At 40.5% G+C, this 20,285-nt stretch overlaps 1 protein-coding gene across 1 annotated transcript in view; it reads right to left on the reverse strand.

Annotated features, from left to right (window-relative positions):
• Positions 1–906, reverse strand: part of A1bg (alpha-1-B glycoprotein) — a 104,677-nt gene extending 103,771 nt beyond the window's left edge. The window contains exons 1-2 of the mRNA XM_036208379.1: positions 858–906; positions 266–571 (exon numbers count right to left, since the gene is read on the reverse strand). Of these exons, the coding sequence (XP_036064272.1) occupies positions 266–571; positions 858–906 (355 nt within the window). The remainder of the gene's footprint in view (positions 1–265; positions 572–857) is intronic.
• Between the last annotated feature and the right edge of the window lie 19,379 nt (positions 907–20,285).

Below are 20,285 nucleotides of genomic sequence, written 5' to 3' on the forward strand. Positions count from 1 at the left end.
CTCCAGACTCAGAAAATTTAAGGGAGGTAGGGGCAGCAGGGGGTGTGCGATGGGGTTAAGAGCAAGAAAGCGGGTGCAGAACACTACTGTGTGCCAAGCCTGTCCCCAGCATTCTATGAGACTCGTTATTTCTAAGCCTCTGGGGACAGCATTCCCACTTGACAGATGAGCAACGTGAGACTAGGAGACACCAGGTGGCATGGATGGAAGCTCATCCATCTACTTCTCTCCACTACCTTCCTGACCCCATAATGGCCCTGCTTACCTGTCCCTGTGACCTCTACAAGATTGCTTAGCATTGTCCACTTGTTCAGTTCTGTCACTGTAAGAGTTAGGGGCTCCACGCCGCAGCGGCAGCGGTAGACTCCCTTGTTTTCACTTGTGATTGCTCCCAGTGGGAACTGGTGTGACATGGCATGTTTATTGAGGTGGACTCTATGCTGGCGCCATCCATTCAAGATCAGCTGGAAGTCCTTGGTAGGGAACGCAGCCTGACATGTCAGTGTCAGGTTTGCCCAGGGTTCCTGCAGGGACTGAGCGTCTGCCCATAGGAAAGCTTCAGCGGTAGGATCTGGAGTGGAAAAGAGCCAGTGTTAGCTTTCTGCTGTTAGCCCATGGTTCCCAGGCCCTCTCTCTCTCTCTTTTTAAGGCTATTATTATTTTTTTTGCCAGAACTGAGGATCGAACCCAGGGCCTTGTGCTTGCTAGGCAAGCGCTTTACCACTGAGCAAAATCCCCAACCCCCCTATCTCTTAACTTACCAAAGACTTCAGCAGTTGCTGGGTCCAGAGTGAAACCTGTAGAGAGAGATTCTGTGAGTTTCTGTTTGTACCACACCTGCCCTAGACAATCTCAGCCCCAGGATGTCTCACCCCAGAGCAGCAGCACGGCTGCCAGCAGAGACATGGTTGGTTCCTCAGTCCAGCTGGAGTGTCTGTAGGGAGCACCTGCAGTGGCAAATTAAATGCAGGGCTGACCTTGCACTTGGTGTGACCTTCCTGGAAGGTAGGGTCAGAGAGACAGCTGCTTGGCATGGGGACAAGGAGGATTCAGCATTAATGCCAATCAATAATAATGCATAAGTATCAAGCCAAACTGATAATAACAGTAAAGCCTTCTCTTCTTCACATTATAAAACACAACCAAACAATATTTTAGACTCAATAAAAGACCGTATTTTATTAATGTGAAAGAGTGCTTTATTCTAGTCCAGCCTGGGTTGAACAGGGAGCTAGACACTATCTAAAAAAGAACAAAAAAACCAAAAACCCAGGAATACATACAGCTGTTTTTTTTTTGTTGTTGTTGTTGTTGTTTTATGCAGAAATTGTCCTCCATCACTTGAACTATTGTGAAAGTGTTTGGGTACCACAGTCATCCTGTGCTTTCCTCCTCACAATCTCAGGGCTCTTTGAATGGGAATTTCTTTCCCTTTGGAAACCCAGGAAAGGTTGTCTGCATTTCCTGTCGCTCTCCCAATTCCCACTGCCTTTCTATCAAAGACAGAATTCTGTACTATAGATGACCTGGGAGTTTGACTTCCACAATCTCTCAAACTGTTCACACACCAGGCTCTATGAAATCAACAAAGGCTGAGAGTCTAGTGAATTAAAATGAATAAAATAAACATTAATTTTGAAAATTTTGTCTTTTTGTAAGTATCCATTCATGTTTGTATGTGTGATTTCGTGTGTGTGTGTGTGTGTGTGTGTATGTGTTGGGTCACAAACATAAAATATTTGTTGTGTTTTTTGTCAATACTTCTCATCATTAGTTTGTGTCCATTGACTACAAGCTTCACAGGCCACTGCTCCTGGAACATGTTTCCTCAAGAGAGCCCGTGGTTTCCCTGGTCTTTCATAGGGTACTTCCCTAGTGGCTTGGCACCAGGAAAGAGGGTCAACAGCATAATAAGGAATGAAGCCTTGCCCTGCATGTTGGCTACAAAGAATCCAGTCCTGATTAGAGCCAAGCATGAGGATGAGCCAGAACTGAGATGCTACTTTCATTGGGTGTTCTAGTTCACCAGCCAGGTGGCCACTCTCACCCAGAGAATGAATCCTCCTTTATTCCTTTGGAAGGTTCCAGAGAGGCTGGCAGTCCTTGCTGCTCTGTAGACTTCACTAGGGGGCAGAGTGGAGCTAAGAACTTGAGAAGGAACTCATGGAAGGCCTACTACTTGTCAGTGGGCTCTTATGGTTCTCTATAAAACCTCCTCTAGAAAGAAACTGATGGACTGTGTGTCTCCTAGCTGGCCATGATTTCCTACTTCGGTAGCCTTCAACTGAAAAATCAGGACAAGAAGGACATCCTTACAGCCTTTAGAAACTGTGACCAACCAAACATGGGAACAACTGATGAAGGCTTCCTCCTGTACTCCCTACCTTCCAGAAATCTTTTGTTAAATCTGTATGTTTCTTCCAAGTGATGATATCTACTGCACAGCTGAGACAGGAGTTGGCTGACTCACATCCATTGTAGTGGGTTTCTAAGCTGTGCTCAGTTTCCCTGGTGTTCTAACCTAGTGCCTCGAGATGGGGCTGAAGCCCCTGCATTTGAGATGTTTCTTTCTGATTATTTTTGTCCTTTCTCTTATTTTAAAACTGTTCATTTCTTCCTCTCTGGTTTCTAATATCTCTCCTCAGATCCTCCTGTCCATTTTCTAGAGTTATCAAAACGATACACACCATACTAGAGTTAAAATATACCCTTATCTCATGGGGACCACAACATTGCCTAGAACACCCATAGAGAAACTATCAAAATTGGAATTCAAAGAAAATGATAAACACATTTTTTGCATATGGTGATATTTTATTTGTGTTCTAACAAATAAAGCTTGCCTCAGGATCAAAGGAAAATGCCAGTCACTATACTAAACATAGAGGTCAGGCAGTGGTAGCACATGCCTTTAATCCTAGCCTTCTGGAGGCAGAGATTCATCTGGTTCTCTTTGAGTTGAAGACCACACTGGAAACAGAGGCAGGCATGGGAACCCATACCTTTAATCCCACCATTAGTTAACCATAGAGGTCTGGAGATCTGTACAGAGAGACAGAATGTGATAGAGCTGTGTAGAAAGAGGAAGTAAGATGTCAGGGCACAGAAAAAGTATATAAGGCATGAGTATACAGGAAGTAGCTTTCTTGGGCTGGGAATTTCTTAGAGGTAAGAACTTGTGGCTGGCTTATTTTGTCCTTCTGATCTTTTGGCTTTCACCCCAGTATCTGGCTCCTGGTTTGTTTGTTTTTAATAAAACCATTTAGCAATTTATGTTACAGCACATTGTCCATTTCTCTTCCCAGTTTACATAGAGAACTTGCTGTGTAAAGGATGCAGACTTAGACTGATAAACATGCATCAACATGAATTCTCTGTCACTGTGCATCAGTTTGTCCTGAGTCTCAGTTCTTACCTTCAGTACAAGAGAAACAAGTTGGGAAACTTTTAACAAGGTTAATTTACTTTCCCTCTTTCTGGTGAGGCTGCAAAAAAAAAAATCTTGATACTTTCAGAAAAGGTGTGGATAAAATGGTAAGGGAAAATGAGTGATTGTTAGGGTTTTTTGTTAGATGTGCAAGCATATGCCACATGACCTCACCCAAAAGGAGAGGTAAATCAAAAATCAAATTCCTCTACATTATTCTATGAGGATTCCTGCCTGCTCTTCCCTGTGGTATACAGAACAGCTAGGGTACTTCACAGGGCTCAAGTTAGGACACACTGATGCCTCTTTCTGTCCCTTCCCAAAGATTCCAAGAAATAGGTAGTCAGTGGGCAAAGGATCCATCACTAATTTGAGGTAGGCACACACAATGGGACTAGTACTAATTAATAGCATTACCTTGCTGAGGGTGCTGTACCAGTTAGCACACATCAGGAGCTTAAGACAACAGAAAGGTATTCCTCAGAGTTCTAGAGGTCCTAAATATGAAATTAAGCAGTTGGGAAGGTCCTGATTTGTCCTTGCCTTTTCTTAGGGCCTGGGGGATGTTGGAATCCTTGATGGTACTTAGCTTGCACATGCATCGCTTTGTTATCTCAGTCTGTCGTTGGTATGCCTTTTCTTCTCTGTGTCTAAATTTCTCTCCTCCTATGAGAACACTAGTACCTGGTTTAGGGTCCACTTGATTCTGCTAGTTGAAGGTATCTGTAGAGACTATTCCTCTCCTAGGTCCCTGTAAGAACACCAGTACCTGGCTTAGGGTCCACTTGAACCTGCTCCTTGAAGGTGTCTGGAGAGACTATTCCTCTCCCAGGTCACATTCCCAGCTGTTATATTAGAAGTTGAACATATAGAGAACCCAGTTCATTGTACATCAGCTGTCTAGAGGGCAGAGGAAGCTGGAGCCAGTCAGAAGACAAGAATGGGCCTGATGTTAATTAAGGGTCTCTCGGATCACAGATACTAGCACCAGTTTCTGTAGTGTTAGGACACACCTTGGAATGTCTTCTCTCTGTGTGAGAAACTGTCAGCAAAGAATGATGCCTTATTTTGGGGTTTTCAAGGGAGCAGGATTCTTTTCACAACTATAACCTTGGAGAACTATTTGGCTTACTTCAAAAGTACCATTTTTCAGCACTCAGAAGGCAGAGGTGGGTGGGTCTCTGTGGGTTGGAGGCCTGACATAGTAAAATTCTGATCAACCAACTAGAACTACATAGGGAGATGCTGTCAAGGCCTTAAAATTGTATGTCTCTGTCTCTGTCTCTGTCTCTGTCTCTGTCTCTGTCTCTGTGTGTGTGTGTGTGTGTGTGTGTGTTTGTGTGTATACAAAAAGGAGGACTTTGATAATTTCATCCAACTTTGATTATTGATGTTTTGTTCTAGCTGTGAAATCTGGGCCTGAGCCTGCAACCCATGCCTTCTATTTATCAATCAACATTTCCCTTTCTATGTTCTCTCTTTTCCCACCACAGATGATATTCAGATAAACAATAATTTCTTTGTCTGGCTTATATTCCAATAGTTCAGTTAGGTAACTATGACAATAGCCACCACCACAATATTAATAACTAAAGCAGGAGGGGAAGTCTAAATTAGGCCATCCATCCATCAAATATATGTAGTTACTCACTTAAGCCTGATAAAGCCCCTTTGGAAGAGATGGTCTTGACATCCCCATTATCCAGTAAAGTGAGTCAACACCAGCGTGAATCCAATGTGGTTCTTCTGATGGACCTAAAGTTCCATGAAGATAGTGAAGGTTAACACAGCCACCTTAGTCTCACTTCTGCACGACCTGGCCAGCCAGTGGCTCAATCCTCCAGCTTCTAGTGGAAGTCCCTTTGGGGCAGAGAACCCATGTATTGTCAAGAGAAACAGTGCTGATCCCAAATATTAAGTTTCTTGTCTACTCCATGAGCCCAGTCAACAGAAGACCCAATTGTCTACAATACCTAGGATCTTATTCCCCATATTCCCTCAAGACCTTCCTCCACGGGAAACTTTCTAGGTCTCAGTATATGTGATTTTCTGCATTCTCACATCATCATCCTACTTAACTGGCTGTGTTCTGGGTTGAGTCCATACTTTGGGCAAGAGGAATGCAATGTTTCCTCATGCTCCCTAGTTTCCTCCCTTCTCTGCTGGTTTCTCAGGCTCCAAACATTTTTCAGAATTATTAACAAGTCAATTTAGTTTTCTGCCATGAAGACCACATAGTCTCCTAGTGTTAAATAGAATAGAATCCTCTTTTGAGCCACACTTTTCAACATCAAGTACCTGACATTCTTACAGGCACATCCTCAGGGAGATTCCATGCCTTGGCAGGGCATAGCTGGACATTTGGACTGTCTCTTATCACTGTACTGTGTGAGAAAATACTGGGTGACGTTATCTGGAAATCAAAAGAAAAGAGAGAAGTCTATGGCTAAGAGATAATAATCAGTTCCAATTTCCTTGATGGCTAAGAGGCATGGTCCTTTTGGAGTTCTTGGCTCTTTTGCCTCCTGCAAGATCATTCTTTCTTAACATCTACACACAAAAACTCAAATCCTCACTATAAGTACCCAAGGGAGGTCTGATACCCTGCCTGTACTTCTGATGCCTTTTAAAGGTCAGTGCATGCAGGTTCTGTAGTTCACAGCCCTGGCTTCCCACCATCTTTTAATTTTCATCTTTGTTTCCATTTTCAGAAGTATGCCATTATGAGAATGTTTTTAATGCCATATTTAAAAATATATCAGGGGGAACATACTCCAGCATACCTTTTGAGTGAGTATGGTATCAGCTATTACTCTTCTTAAATTTCCTTCTCCATCCCTAAGCAAAGCCCTATTACATCCTAGCCTAGTGTTATTTACTGGGAGGTGGGCCTTCACAATAGTAACTCTCTTCTGTTTCTATGTTCCTCTACCCCAAGGACTCATCCAAGGAGATTTAGTCATTTTGGCTGCAAAAATAGAGAAATGGAATGTGTTTAAAAATCATGTTGGGCCAGGAGGTGGTGGCGCACGCCTTTAATGCCAGCACTCCGGAGGCAGAGGCAGGCAGATCTCTGTGAGTTCGAGGCCAGCCTGGTCTACAGAGTGAGTTCCAGGAAAGGTGCAAAGCTACACAGAGAAAACCTGTCTCGAAACCAAAAAACAAAACAAAAACAAACAAACAAACAAAAACATGTTGGTGTATTTATAGAAAACTTTTTCTCCTTTTAAACTTTCTCCTCTTACATTGTGTTTTGAAACTCCTCTTTCTGGACTAAGCCAAGGATCCTAAATTTATCAGTCACTTATTATATATACTTACTGGTGACTTATCAGTACTGGGGATTGAACATGGAGACTGGAGAATGCCAAGAGTGCATTCTGCCACTGAGCCATATTTCCTGCCCAGGCAAGCCTTGATTTTGCTATCTGCCTGCTTCAGCCTCCCAAGGAGCTAGTATCCAGACTGTTTCATTAGATCTGACATACCCACTTTTAGAAAGGCAGAGACATTGGGAAAAACATTGAAGTTCCCTCACTGCTAGTCTGTTTACTTCCACACCTGCTGGTAGAAGCAGAAGAAGCTGATGACAAAGACACAATATTTTCTACTGTCTAGAGCAAACCCTAGAGGCCTCGGGCTCTTTATTACTGTCCTACTTCAGACAAAGCATTTGAGGAATGATTGCTGTGAGCCACAAGGTCCTGGACCTCCAAGTGTACATCTTCATGCTCTTCGACATTAGGGCAATGCTGAGCCAGGTGATTGTCCTGGTGCTAGGGCTCTGTGCAAACACTTACCACATGCTGACAACAGATAAGGATGGGGCACCAAAGTCCTGCCAAAAGAATGCAGGAGTAATTTGCACACATAAGTTTGGCAACTGTTTGGAACATCTGCCACTAAGCTGCCACTTTCGAGAATTCCCTCCTCACCCCCAACAGCTGTTGGCATCAGCCTTTCTGTGAAGCCTATTGGGTAATCTATACTTCTCTGCCCTTTCCACCTCCACCCGCAGTAGGCTTTCCTTTCTTAAATGGTGATCATTTTGCTGGAGGATTATGATTCTTCTATCACCATATTCCAGACTCAGCAGGTTTTCAGGAGATCAGCAGACAAGAGCCCACAAAGGAGGGGGGTCATGGAAGGTCATCTCTGGCTAAATGACCTTAATTAACATGGGTGGTCATGAGAGGATACTCAGGTTAGGAAGCTAACTCTCACTTACCTTAACATGGGTATTCATGAGAGGGAAGTCGAGTTATATCTTGTTCCTTCTTTCTGAAATTTACTTCTATTTTCATTTAAGTGATCCATGAACATGGTTTAATGAGTCAGATAACCCCAAGGCTTATTCAAACAAACCTAGAGTCTCTTTTCTGTACCTTTCCATTCCACAAAGTCCTAGAGACAGACATTTAAAAACCTGGTAGCCTTTTTCTCTTGAGATATCCTCTCCATATATCAAAACAGTACTCTTTTTATTACATGTTTTAATTGTTTTCTATCTACTGTAGGAACTGAAGTGTGAGTTCATTCTCCTGTTCAAACTGTCACCACAGATATGTATAAAACTCCATTTTCCCTTTAACCTGTTCTCATATTTATTTAATTATGGTAAGCTTTCGACATTTTAATTAATAAAAATATGCAAACACACATTTACATATACATATATTCAAATACACACATGTAAATAGGTACAGTAATGTGTCCCTTGATAGGAATACATTCTGAGAAAGATATTATTAGATAGCTTCATAGTGCAGACATCACAGAGAGCCTTATAGATAGTTACTTAATATACACACGTTACATGGTTGACAGTATAATTCCTAGGCTATAACATATGCATCACAGTCCTGTTCTGAATACTGTAGGCAACTATAACATCATATAAATGGCATTTATGTATGTCAACATATCTAAATATGGAAAAGGGTCAATAACCACAGTAAATTGTATGTATTTTTCAGGTTCATTATAACTGTATGGGTCCATTGTCTGGTATGGGATGTTATTGACTGAAATATCAGTGTGGCACAGAACAGTATATATATCCAGAGCTGCACACTTTTTGCTAGGTTGCTCATCTACTATCTTTAAATCATTCTCTCTCTCTCTCTCTCTTTCTCTGGCTTGAATGATTCATATCAGGTGTGTAGCGGTAAGAAGACAACACTGGGTGTTGTTCCTTACCTACTACCTTGATTGAGATAAGTCCCCTTGTTGACTGCCACCATGTATGGCAAACTAATTGGCCTGCAAGCTTCCACGGAGTCACCCATCTTTACACCCTATCTCTATTTAGGAGCACTGAGATAACATAAGAATGCTACCATGCCCGTTTTTAAATGTGTTCTGGGTACTGGAACTCAAATGCTTGTGCTTGTGGAATAAGTGCTTTACACACAGAGCATCTCCCCAGTCTCCTTTATGGTTTCTGAGTGTGTTTTCTTCTTTTTGGAACTCTCCTCTCGAGTTGGTTACAGAAGAAAAAGAAATGTGGGATTTGACATTTTCCACTAGATGGATGCCTAAAAGTATATTCATTGTACATTGCTGTGTTTGGAATGCTTATTTCATCCCCTAAATTTGCATGTTAAGTTCTAACCTCCTGTGGGATAATGTTAGGAGCTAGGACCTTTGGGGATTCTCTAATTAACAGGTACCAGAGAAATGATTTGCCCCTTCACTATCTAAAGACAGGACTAAGATTTTTCATGGATGAACCAGAGAGTAGAGGCTACAGTAGACATTGATTATACTAGACCCTTTAATTTAACTTGATCTTCCAGCCTCTTGTATGGACCAAAGGGAAACATGTTAGTGGTGTTTATAAGCCATTCTGTGTATGGTGTTCTGTGATATTGTAAAAAAAATAAATAAAAATGAGGGTCATGCATCCACCCTAACTTAGACTTATGGAATCCATAGAACTCTAGGAATTCCTCTGTCTCAGCAGTGGGCATGATTTCTAGTGAGAATCTCTTCTTAACACCGTGAACACAAAGCCTTTTCATTCTAGATTCTTTGCAGAGAAACTGCTCTCATCTTTTCCAAGATATTTATGCTAATTTATTTTCCCTTGATTTAGGTGGTCTGAGTATTAAAAATTCTATTTGTTAATAATTAATTAGGTATTAAATGTTAGTTTAGATGGGTATTTTTCTCTGCAAACCAGTATCTTCTAGCCTGGCAACATTTTTCAAATTTTTAAAGAATTCTTATTTTTTTCTGTGAATGGGTGTTTTGCCCATATGTATGTCTGTGAATTCTGTGTGTTCATTACCCATGAAGACCATGGTTGGACTTAGGGACAGTTGAGAACCACCACATGGATCATAGGAATTGAACTTGGGTCCTCTGGAATAGCAGCTAGTGCTCTTAACCACTGGGCCATCTCTCCAGTCCCAACTTTTCAAGTTGTCATTTAAAATTTTTCCATTCTTTTTACAATCATCTCATACTAGACTTGATGTCATTGCTATCTTAGATCTGCAGGACTAAAGTTCAAATATTATTTTGAACTTTTAAACTTATTTTTCTGTTTTGTTCTGTTTGGATTATTTTATGTTTGTTCTTCATACTAGAAACTTTCCATGATTTCATCTTTAAAACTCTTGAATATACTAAGAGTCACTCTTAAGAGTCACATCCTCTGAGTTCAAGGAGATTTTTTTTTTTTATGGTTCTAGAATATGTTTTGGCTTCTAGTTTTGTTGCTAGGTATTGTATCTTATTGATACAAATATGTCATTTTGTATTTAACTGTTTATATTAAAGGCTTGTCTAAGTTGTTGAACCATACTTGGTTCACATGTCTCACATTTAATTGTGTCATTGACTCATATTGAGTGGGTCACCCAACAAAAGTGACTAGAAGCCTGAGTATACACATCAGATTCTTTATTTTTATTTATTTTTTATTTTTTGGTTTTTCGAGACAGGGTTTCTCTGTGTAGCTTTGCGCCTTTCCTGGAACTCACTTGGTAGTCCAGGCTGGCCTCGAACTCACAGAGATCCGCCTGGCTCTGCCTCCCAAGTGCTGGGATTAAAGGCATGTGCCACCACCACCCGGCCACACATCAGATTCTTGAGGTATTCAAGATTTCATGATAGGACATACTGCCTGGTTTTGTCTTTAGGAAACTGCTAATATTTTCTTTAGCTCTTCATTGGGCGAGATTTTTGTGGTTACCCTGGAAACAAACACCAAATCAAAAGTAGTGGTAAGACAGTTCTTAGAGACCAACAGTGTGAAGGAGAGAAGGGGTGGGGGCCTGACAAGTAAGACAGGAAACTGCCATGCAATTCCCTAGCAGAATCTGCAGAGTTTTGTCCATCAGTGTCTGCTGTTGATCTGAAAGAGTGGCTTGCCTCTTTCCAACCAGCTTGAACAGTGATTATCCAATGATGAATCTTATATCCATTGAATGTGAGACATCTCAGGGTAAGTGTGACCTTGGGCCACTGGATTTCCTTAGCTGAGTCAGAGGTCTGAAGGACCTGAGACACAGGTATTCAAATGTACAGCTAGGTGTTCCTTGAAAGGAGATCTGAGTAGTGAATCTCTATTTATTATGGAGCCAAGCCAGAGTGTCCAAGGGGGCTCCTTCATTCCTGCTTTTTGAGGATATGACATTGTTCTGAGGATTAGATAGGAAGGAGGGTGTCTCAAAACAGTCTGCATGCTCTCCCATTACATAATGGGAGATGTCCCGTATTTAGCTCTGTCTGCTGTTACACATTGCAAAACCTCTTTAACTGGTCTCTTCCAAAGGATAGACCATCAGTGTGACTGATTCCTAAACAAAGATGGAGTTTAAACTTCCTCCTCCTCCTCCTCCCTCCCTCCCTCCCACCCTCTCTGTCTCCTTTCTTTCAATCCTGTTTTTTAAGTCTGTGAGTTTTTGCATGCCCAAAAGAACCACTGATAGCTGCTATTTGAAGACACATGTGGCATAAATCAGCCTGCCTGGCCAGCTTCTCACAGCTCAGCATCTTTTAGTTACTCTACCTCATCAGTCATCCATCTGCCTTGTAGCTTCTAACATGTTGCTCTATTTATGTCCTCTTGGTCTCCTTGTCCTTGAATGCATGTACTTAAAACATCCCACTTCTTTTCTTTTCACTGTTTGGGTCGATGAGGAAATAGGTGAATGCATGCTTCCTGTTTAACTAGATTTTCTGTTTAAAGAGACATGGCCTGTAATGGCCCAGTAACTGTAAAATTTTCCTTGGTACAAATTAGTGAAGCCACTTAGACTTGTAAAAACAGCAAGGATTTATGGAATAGCCTTTTGAACTGACCATTGAGAACTTCTTTTTCATTTACATACCAAACACAGTTCCCCCTTCCTCCCCTCTACCTGCACCCCTCACCTTCCCCCCACCCTACCTCTCTTTACTCTTCAGAGTGGGTAAGGCCTCGGGGAGTCAACAAAGTCTGGCATACCAAGTTGAGGCAGAACCAAGGCCCTCCCCACTATATCAAGGCTGTGCAAAATATCCCACCACAGGGAATGGGATCCACAAAGCCAGTTCTTGTACCGGATGTCCTGGTTTCACTGCTAGGGGCCCCACAAATGGATTAAGCCACACAGCTGTCACCCACATTCAGAGGGCCTACTTCAGTCCCATGCTGGTTCGCAAGCTGTCAGTCTAGATTCTGTGAGCTCCTACTAGCTGGGGTTAGCCGTCTCTCTGGTTTTCCCCATCATGATCTTGACTCCCCTTGCTCATATCATCCCTCCTCCCTCTCTTCAGCTGAACTGCAGCATCTCAGTGCTTGACTGTGGATCTCTGCATCTGCCTCCATCAGTCACTGGATGTATGTTCTATGATGACAATTAGGGTAGTCATCAATCTAATTACAGGGAAGGCCAATTCAGGCAACCTCACCACTGTTGCTAGGAGTCCTAGCTGGGGTCATCCTTGTGGGTTCCTGGGAATTTCCCTAGTACCAGGTTTCTCCCTTACCCTGTAATGTCTCCCTCAATCAAGATATCTCTTTCATTGCTCTCCCTCTCTGTCCCTCCCCTAGCTGGACCATCTCATTCCCTCATGTTCTCCTCCCCAGTCAGCTCCTTTCCCCTCTCTCCTCTCCTCCCACCACCATCCCTCATGATCTCTTTCCCAGTCCCCTCCTGTTTCCCTTCCCCTTCTCCCCCATGGCCCCAGTCTTATCTATTTCCCCTTCCTAGGTCGATCCATGCATGTCCCTCTTAGGGTCCTCCTTGTTATCTGGCTACTCTGGGGATGTGGATTTTGGCCTGGTTATCCTTTGCTTTAATTTAATGAATCTAATATTTCCTTCTGAGTGATTACATACCATGTTTGTCTTTCTGGGTCTGGTTACCTCACTCAGGATCATTTTTTTCTAGTACCATCTATTTACCTGCGAATTTCATAATGTCACTGTTTTATTTATTTATTTAATCACTGAGAAATACTCCATTGTATACATCCAATGCACCATTTTCTTTATGCAGTTTTTGGTTGTTTCTAGGTTCCAGCTATTATGAATAATGCTGCTATGAGCATAGATGAGCAAGTGTCCCTGTAGTGTGATTGAGCATCCTTTGGGTATATACCCAAGGTGGTATTGCTGGGTCTTGAGGAAGATTGATTTCTAATTTTCTGAGAAATTGTCATAATTATTTCCAAAGTGGCTCTACAAGTTTGCACTACCACCAGCAGTGGAGGATTGTTCTCCTTACTCCACATCCTCTCTGACATAAGCCATCATCAATGTTTTTGATCTTAGCCATTCTGATAGGTGTAAGATGGTATCTCAGAATCATTTTGATTTGCATTTCCTTGATGAGTAAGGATGTTGAACAATTTCTTAAATGTCTTTCAGCTGTTTGATATTCTTCTGTTGAGAATCCTCTGTTTAGATCTGTACACTATTTTTTAAATTGTATTATTTGGTGTTTTAATGTCTAGTTTCTTGAGTTTTTTAATATATTTTGGAAATCAGCCCTCTTTCAGATGTGGGGTTGGTGAAGATCTTTTCCCATTCTGCAGGCTGCTGTTTTGTCTTATTGGCAGTGTCCTTTGCCTTACAGAAGCTTCTCAGTTTCAGGAGGTCCCATTTATTAATTGTTGCTCTCAGTGTCTGTGCTACTAGTGTTGTATTTAGGAAAAGGTCTCTGGTGCCCATGTGTTGAGTGACAATTTTATTCATCTAGGCCTCAAGTGATTGTCAAACGGGGAGCAAAGCAGCAGACTACATGACATCAAATATATCAATTGTTTGGTTTGTACGAAATAACTACTAAATTTAGTTATTTGTTCCTCTGATGAATGTGGCTTAATATTAAAACATGACAAAGTGGGAAAGATATTCTATATCCTTCCTTAAGCTTCCCTTCCCTTTGTCTGAGCCATGAACTTCCAGAGACACTCCCTGAAAACCCAGTGGCAATGCTGACTGGGGAATCAGGTAGGTGATCTTAACTCTCCCTCCTCTCATCCACTTCCAATCCCTGATCTTACTCCCTGATGTACAGCAGACCACTCACTATGGATTCTCTTATTCTCTTTCCTCTCTGTACCTCTTCCCACAGTCTACACAGATCCTGGCGGCATACCCATCATTCCTACCTCCTGTGGATTTCTCAGTCCACCCTACTATCCTATTCCCATTCCTAAGTGTCACCTCCCAATACCTAGAAATAAGTCCTACAGTGGCCACACCTGGCAGGATCTCAGAAGTATTCCCTATCATGGAACCCATAGCTACCACAGTCTCTTAAGAACCAGAGAAGGAAGCAGAAATCAAGGAATGGAAAACACCCCAAAAAACCATAAGAGCAGATATCAGCACCTAGAGTTACAGTCATTCCAAACCCAGATGCCTAGACATTCTTTTCTGCCAGCAAAAAAAAAAAAAAAAAAAAAAAAAATTAATAACATCCAAGGCAATGTCTCCACTGAAGCCCAGCAACCCTATTGTGATAGGCCATGAGAAGTGCAATATAGATGAAGCACAAGATAAGTACTCCAAAATAACTATTATGAATATGCTCAAGGTTCTTAAAGAAGATGTGACTATATCCATTAGTGAAATCTATGAAAACACAAATAGTGGAATGAAATAAAAAAAATAGTTGAAGAAATGATAGTGGAAATGGAATAATTTAAGAAAATCCAAACTTAGGTAAAACTAGAAATGAAAAATTTAGGTAGTTGAACAGGAACCTCCAAGGCCAGCCTCACCAACAAAATACAAGATATGAAGGAGAGAACCTCACACATTAAAGACAAGATAGAATAAACGGGTATCTCAGTCAAAGAAAATGTTAAATCTGAAAAACTCCAGGATCAGAACATCCAGGAAATCTTGGGAAATGTGAAATCAAGAGTATTAGGAATAGAGGAAGAAGAATAAACCCAAGTCAATGGCACAGAAAGTATTTTCAACAAAATCAGAGAAGAAAAAAATTTCTAATCTGAAGAAGGAGATGCCTATCAAGGTACAAGAGGCATACAGAACACCAGATAGACTAGACTATAAAAGAAAGTCCTCTTGCCACATGATATTAAAACATGAAATGTACAGAACAAAGAAAGAATAGCAAAAGCAATAAGATTAATGGATTTTGAAATTACTAAAAGATGGAAAGGGATAGCGAAGAATGAAATTAATAAAATTAGAGATGAAAAGGGGACATAGAAATAGATACCATGAATTCCAGAGAATCATAAAGGCATACTTTAAAAACCTGTACTGCACCAAATTGAAAAAATATAAAAGAAATGGATAAATGTTTTGATATATACAACCTACCAACTTGGTTTCCACATAATAGAAATAGGAGGAATGCTGCCTAATTCATTTAGAAGGTCACAATTAAGCTGATACCCAAACCACATAAAAACCAAAAAAAAGAAAGAATTATAGACCAATTTTTATTAATATTGATGCAGAAATTCTCAATAAAATGCCTGCAAACTAAATATGAGAACACATTAAAAAGATCATCCATCATAATCAAGTAGTCTTCATTCCAGAGATTCAAGGAGGTCTTAACATACATGAATTGAAGAATGTCATCCACCATATAATCAAACTGAAAGACAAAATCCACATGATCTTCTCATGAGATGCAGAAAAGGCCTTTGACAAAACCTAATACCCACTCTTAATAAAAATTCTTGAGAGATTGGGGACACATGAGATATATCTTAGCATAATAAAGGCAGTCTACACTAAGCCCCCAGCCAACATCGGCTCCTAAATGGAGAGAAACTGAAAACATTTCCACTAAAATCAATAACAAGTCAAGGTGGTTCACTTTCTCCATACCTATTCAATAAAGACGTGAAGTCTTTGCTAAAGCAGTAGGACAACTGAAAGGGATCAATGAAATACAATTTGGAAGACAAGAAGTTGAAGTATCTTAATTTACAGATGATATTCAAAAGTGACCCTAAAAACTCCACCAAGAAATTTCTATAGTTGACAAATACTTTCAGCAAAGTAGCTGGTTACAAAATTAGCTCACAAAAAATCAGTAGCCTTCCTATATACAAATGGCAAATGGACTGAGAAAGACATCAGGGAAACAACATCTTTCAAAATAACAGCAAAAATAAAAAATATCTTGGGGGGGGGGTAACTCTAACCAAGCAATTGAAGGACTTGTATGATAAAATTCTAGACATTAAGGAAAAAAGTCAAAGAAGCTATCAGAAGATGGAAAGATCTCCCATGCTTATTGACCAATAGAATTAATGTAGTAAAAATGCCATCCTACCAAGAGAAATCTAGATTTAATGCAATAGCAATCAAAATTCTTCATAGAAATTGAAAGGACAAATTTCAGATTCATGTGGAAACACAAAAATGTAGTTGCCTTTTTTTTTTTTTTTTTTTTTTTTACTCTTTGGGGGCCTACCACCCAGCTCCCAAATAATACATGGAAACTTATTTACTTATTTTTATTTATGAATGCCCAGCCTTAGCTTGGCTTGTTTCTAGCCAGCTTTTGTAACTTAATTATCTCATTTCTCTTTAACTATGTTTTGCCTCTGGGATTTTTAACCTTTCTTTATTCTATAAACCTTTCTTTCATTCTTACTCTGTGGCTGGTTGTGTAACTGGGTGGCTGGCCCCTGATGTCCTCCTCTCCTCCTTCTTTTGCTCCTCACCCTCTCTTCCCTAGATTTCTCCTCCTATTCATTCTCTCTGCTTGTGAGTCCCCCTAGTTCTCTCTCATGCCTACCTATTGACCACTCAGCTCTTTATTAGACCAGTCAGGTGTTTTAGGCAGGCAAAGTAACACCACTTTACAGAGTGAAATAAATGCAACATAAAAGAATGCAACACATCTTTGCATCATTAAACAAATATTACACAACATGAACAAATGTAACACATCTTAACTAATATTTTGCAACACAAAAAACCTAGGATAGCTGAAACAATTCTGAATAATTTAAGAACCTCTGTAGTTATCATCATTCCTAATCTCAAATTGTGCTACAGGGATATAGTAAAAAACCTAGCATGGTATTGGCATAAAAGCAGACACATTGATCAATTGAATCAAATTGAAGACTCAGATATAAGTCCATATACCTATAGACACCTGTTTTTTTTCTTTATAAAGAATCCATAAAGACATACTGGGTAAAAAGGACAGCATCTTTAACAAATTGTTCTGGTCAAGCCACATATAGAAGAAAACAAATGGATCCATATTTATCACCCTGCACAAAACCCAACTACTAATGGATCAATTTCAATACATTAGAAAGACCTCAATGCAACCTGAGGGTCTTTTTTATGAGCCCCAAGTGTGATCTGATTTTATATTACTTTTCTAAAGACAGTGTGTGTTTACAACCCCGTCTTCTGAACTCATGCAGTTTCCAGCATCGATCATTGGAACATTAAAAGTACCCTTACTCTGAGCCACATATTCTGTCAAAGACCAATGCTTTGCAATTTATGATGAGTTCTAAAACTTCTGAAGATAGGAAGTTAAAAGTTTCCTTTTGTTTATATGACTTCAATAAGCTATGTGCTGTGTCCTGTTTTGTTATAGAATAGGGCATGGAATCCTTCCTCATGGCCCATTTATTCTGAATATATGTCCTTAGTCTAAATAAGAAATTAAATTTTAACAAATCACAGAATCTTAGAAAACCTCAGAAATTTTGTAGGGTGCTCCTATTATATTCATATGTAGAAACCAGGCCAATAACAAAGGGAAAATATCCTATACTAGGTCACTCAGTGGATACTGGATGCTTTTAACATTGTGTTCTAAACTAACATAAATGCAAAACTCTTTCCCCAAGATTTGGGAATTTTATTTGGGCTTATTAATTAAATAACAAAGAATACCAGGTGTGTATGGAGATTGGTATAGACTTATATTACAATTTGAAAATTAGAATATCAAAATGATGCTGTAACCATCAACTAACTTCACTTTAATGCAAAAGTAGTCAACAGCAAATTATAGCGGTTGCCTTAAAATATTTATATAAACATTAAAAACACCCTTCCAAACTCCTTAAAGACACTCTACAAACACAACCATATAGTGCCCAAGGCACTTATTTTGTAGTATAATTACATCATGGTGGTGATTGGAGGTAAGAGGGTTTTTTTTGTTTGTTTTGTTTTGTTTTGTTTTGAATCTCAAAGTGTGGCCATGGATTTGCTTCCATATATAACACTATGATCTCTCATAAGTTCCTTTGGTTCTGCTTGTGGTTATCATTTCCACTGGCCACAACTTTCTATTGTTGCCTATAATCATGAAAGAATGGCCTAACAAAGAGTAAGGATAGCACCAAATCTGGCTTAGGTGGGCACTGGTATGATTATGAGGTTAGTAACTGTTGACTTAAGCATCTACTTCAGAATTAACCTGAACAGAAATCACAAGGTTGCTTGCTTTTGAATGTGGAAAGCTACTGAGAGCGAAATTGCTTCCTAGCTCCCTGTCAAACAGTGCAGTCTTTTCTAGCCTTGCACCAAGTGTGGCTTGGTGTTCTGCTTGTCCAGTCAGCTAGAAGTGGGGCTCTAGCAGGATGAAGTTAGGTCATTGTAGTTAAGTTCCCAGGCTTGTCCAGGCAGAACTGATGGTCCACTGTGCACATCCTCAGGTGTATGCATCTGTGAGCACTATCCAGCCCTAGCAAAAAAGTGTGGTCTTGCTCAGCTTTCGGGTTGTCATTCACCACCACTACAAGGGTCAGTTTGTTTTGATAAAATTCAATTTTGTAATATCAGGTCAAAAGAATAAGCCTATTGTCTTAGTTAGCTTTCTCAAAGATTGTGATGTCATTCTCTTGGACTGACCTGACAGTGTGTACATGCCCTTTATGTTTCAGACACATTGCTTCATTCAGACAGGAATGTTCAATGTGTGTAGGGCTCTCCCATACACTCTTTCCTTCAACATTTACACAGAAAAAGCAAACTCATACAAATGTGGATTCGACAGTATAAGCTCAGCCTGCCTTCCATTCTCTACAGAATTTTTCCTGGTAGCAATTACATTCCTTTTATTTGACCGGGAAATTGCACTTCTACTCCCCTTACCCTGAGCCATCCAAACCCCAAATCTTAAAACTATGATACTCACTGCTTTTATTCTACTGTCTATTCTAGCTCTAGGCCTACCCTACAAAAGACTACAGGAGGGCTTGGAATGAACCACATAACATTGGTAATTAGTTTAATTTCCAATTGATGATTTTGATTCATCAGATTATGGTACTAATCATAATTATCAAAATGACATCTATACCTCTCAACATCACATTAGCCTTTACTTTGTCCCTTCTAGGAACACTTACATTCTGACCTCACCTTCTGTCTTTGAAAGATACAAAGTTGCATCCCTTCTGTCCACCTTAGAATGAACCTAAACTCAAACATGCTCTGGTGAATGCCTGCTCTGGAGACATTGGCTCTGTTATGTGGGAGAACAGCTCATTCCACTGCTGTTTCCCAAAGACCCTTTCTGAGGAGACTGTGCTGCCCTGGTTGTAAAGCAAACAGGTGCTTTGTAAACTCTTCTTGAAGGCTGTTAAGTTATGTAGTGTAGTGGGTGGCCATTCCAGCCTTGGCCTGGAAGTTCCAACCCCCATTGAGGCTTCAGTAATGGTCATGCCTACAAGGTGGGGCTGAGAGAGGACGCTGAAGACCCAGGATCCAAATGAGAGGGATCTCTTTGGTTCCTGGACCCTGGACTCTGGAGGTAGACGGAGCACAGTTCTCCAGAGAACACCGCCAGACTGTGCCATACCTTTGCCAGACCCTACAACCTACCTATCCCTTCATTTGTAAGTTACCCCACAAAATAAACCTCCCTTTTCACTACTTGGAGTGGCCTTAATTTCACCAATATCTGGCACCCAACATGGCGTTAAATAGAATCCTATTTAACCCATCAGTACAAAGCCTAAGAGCATCCAGTTTTCACCTGCCTTTTTTTTCCCTAATGGGTTTGGAAGTAACCAGCTAATACATGACTTGGTCAGAGTCAAGAAACAGGGGTTCATTTTTTTTTTTTAACCATGAGGGAAGTCCAGGTGGTACATAATCTGGTCTAATCAAACCATGTCTTTTTTTGGCATGTGTAGGAGTATGAGTGACTCCCAAATAGATACATTACTGGACAGTACCCCCAGAGCATGAGTGTCCTCCTCCTGAAAGCTGGTATATGGAGCTTTAGATGACAAAGACCAATATGCTGTGTTAAGTTCCCTTGTGTCTATTTTAAGTACCCCAGTACCACGGAAAGCTTCCACTTTGCATAGTGAAGGCTCTAGTGCAGAGAGACAGATAATATCCAAATACATAAATTATAAATATGTGAACAAG

This window comes from Onychomys torridus, chromosome 16, assembly GCF_903995425.1.
Source record: "Onychomys torridus chromosome 16, mOncTor1.1, whole genome shotgun sequence".
Taxonomy (NCBI): domain Eukaryota; kingdom Metazoa; phylum Chordata; class Mammalia; order Rodentia; family Cricetidae; genus Onychomys; species Onychomys torridus.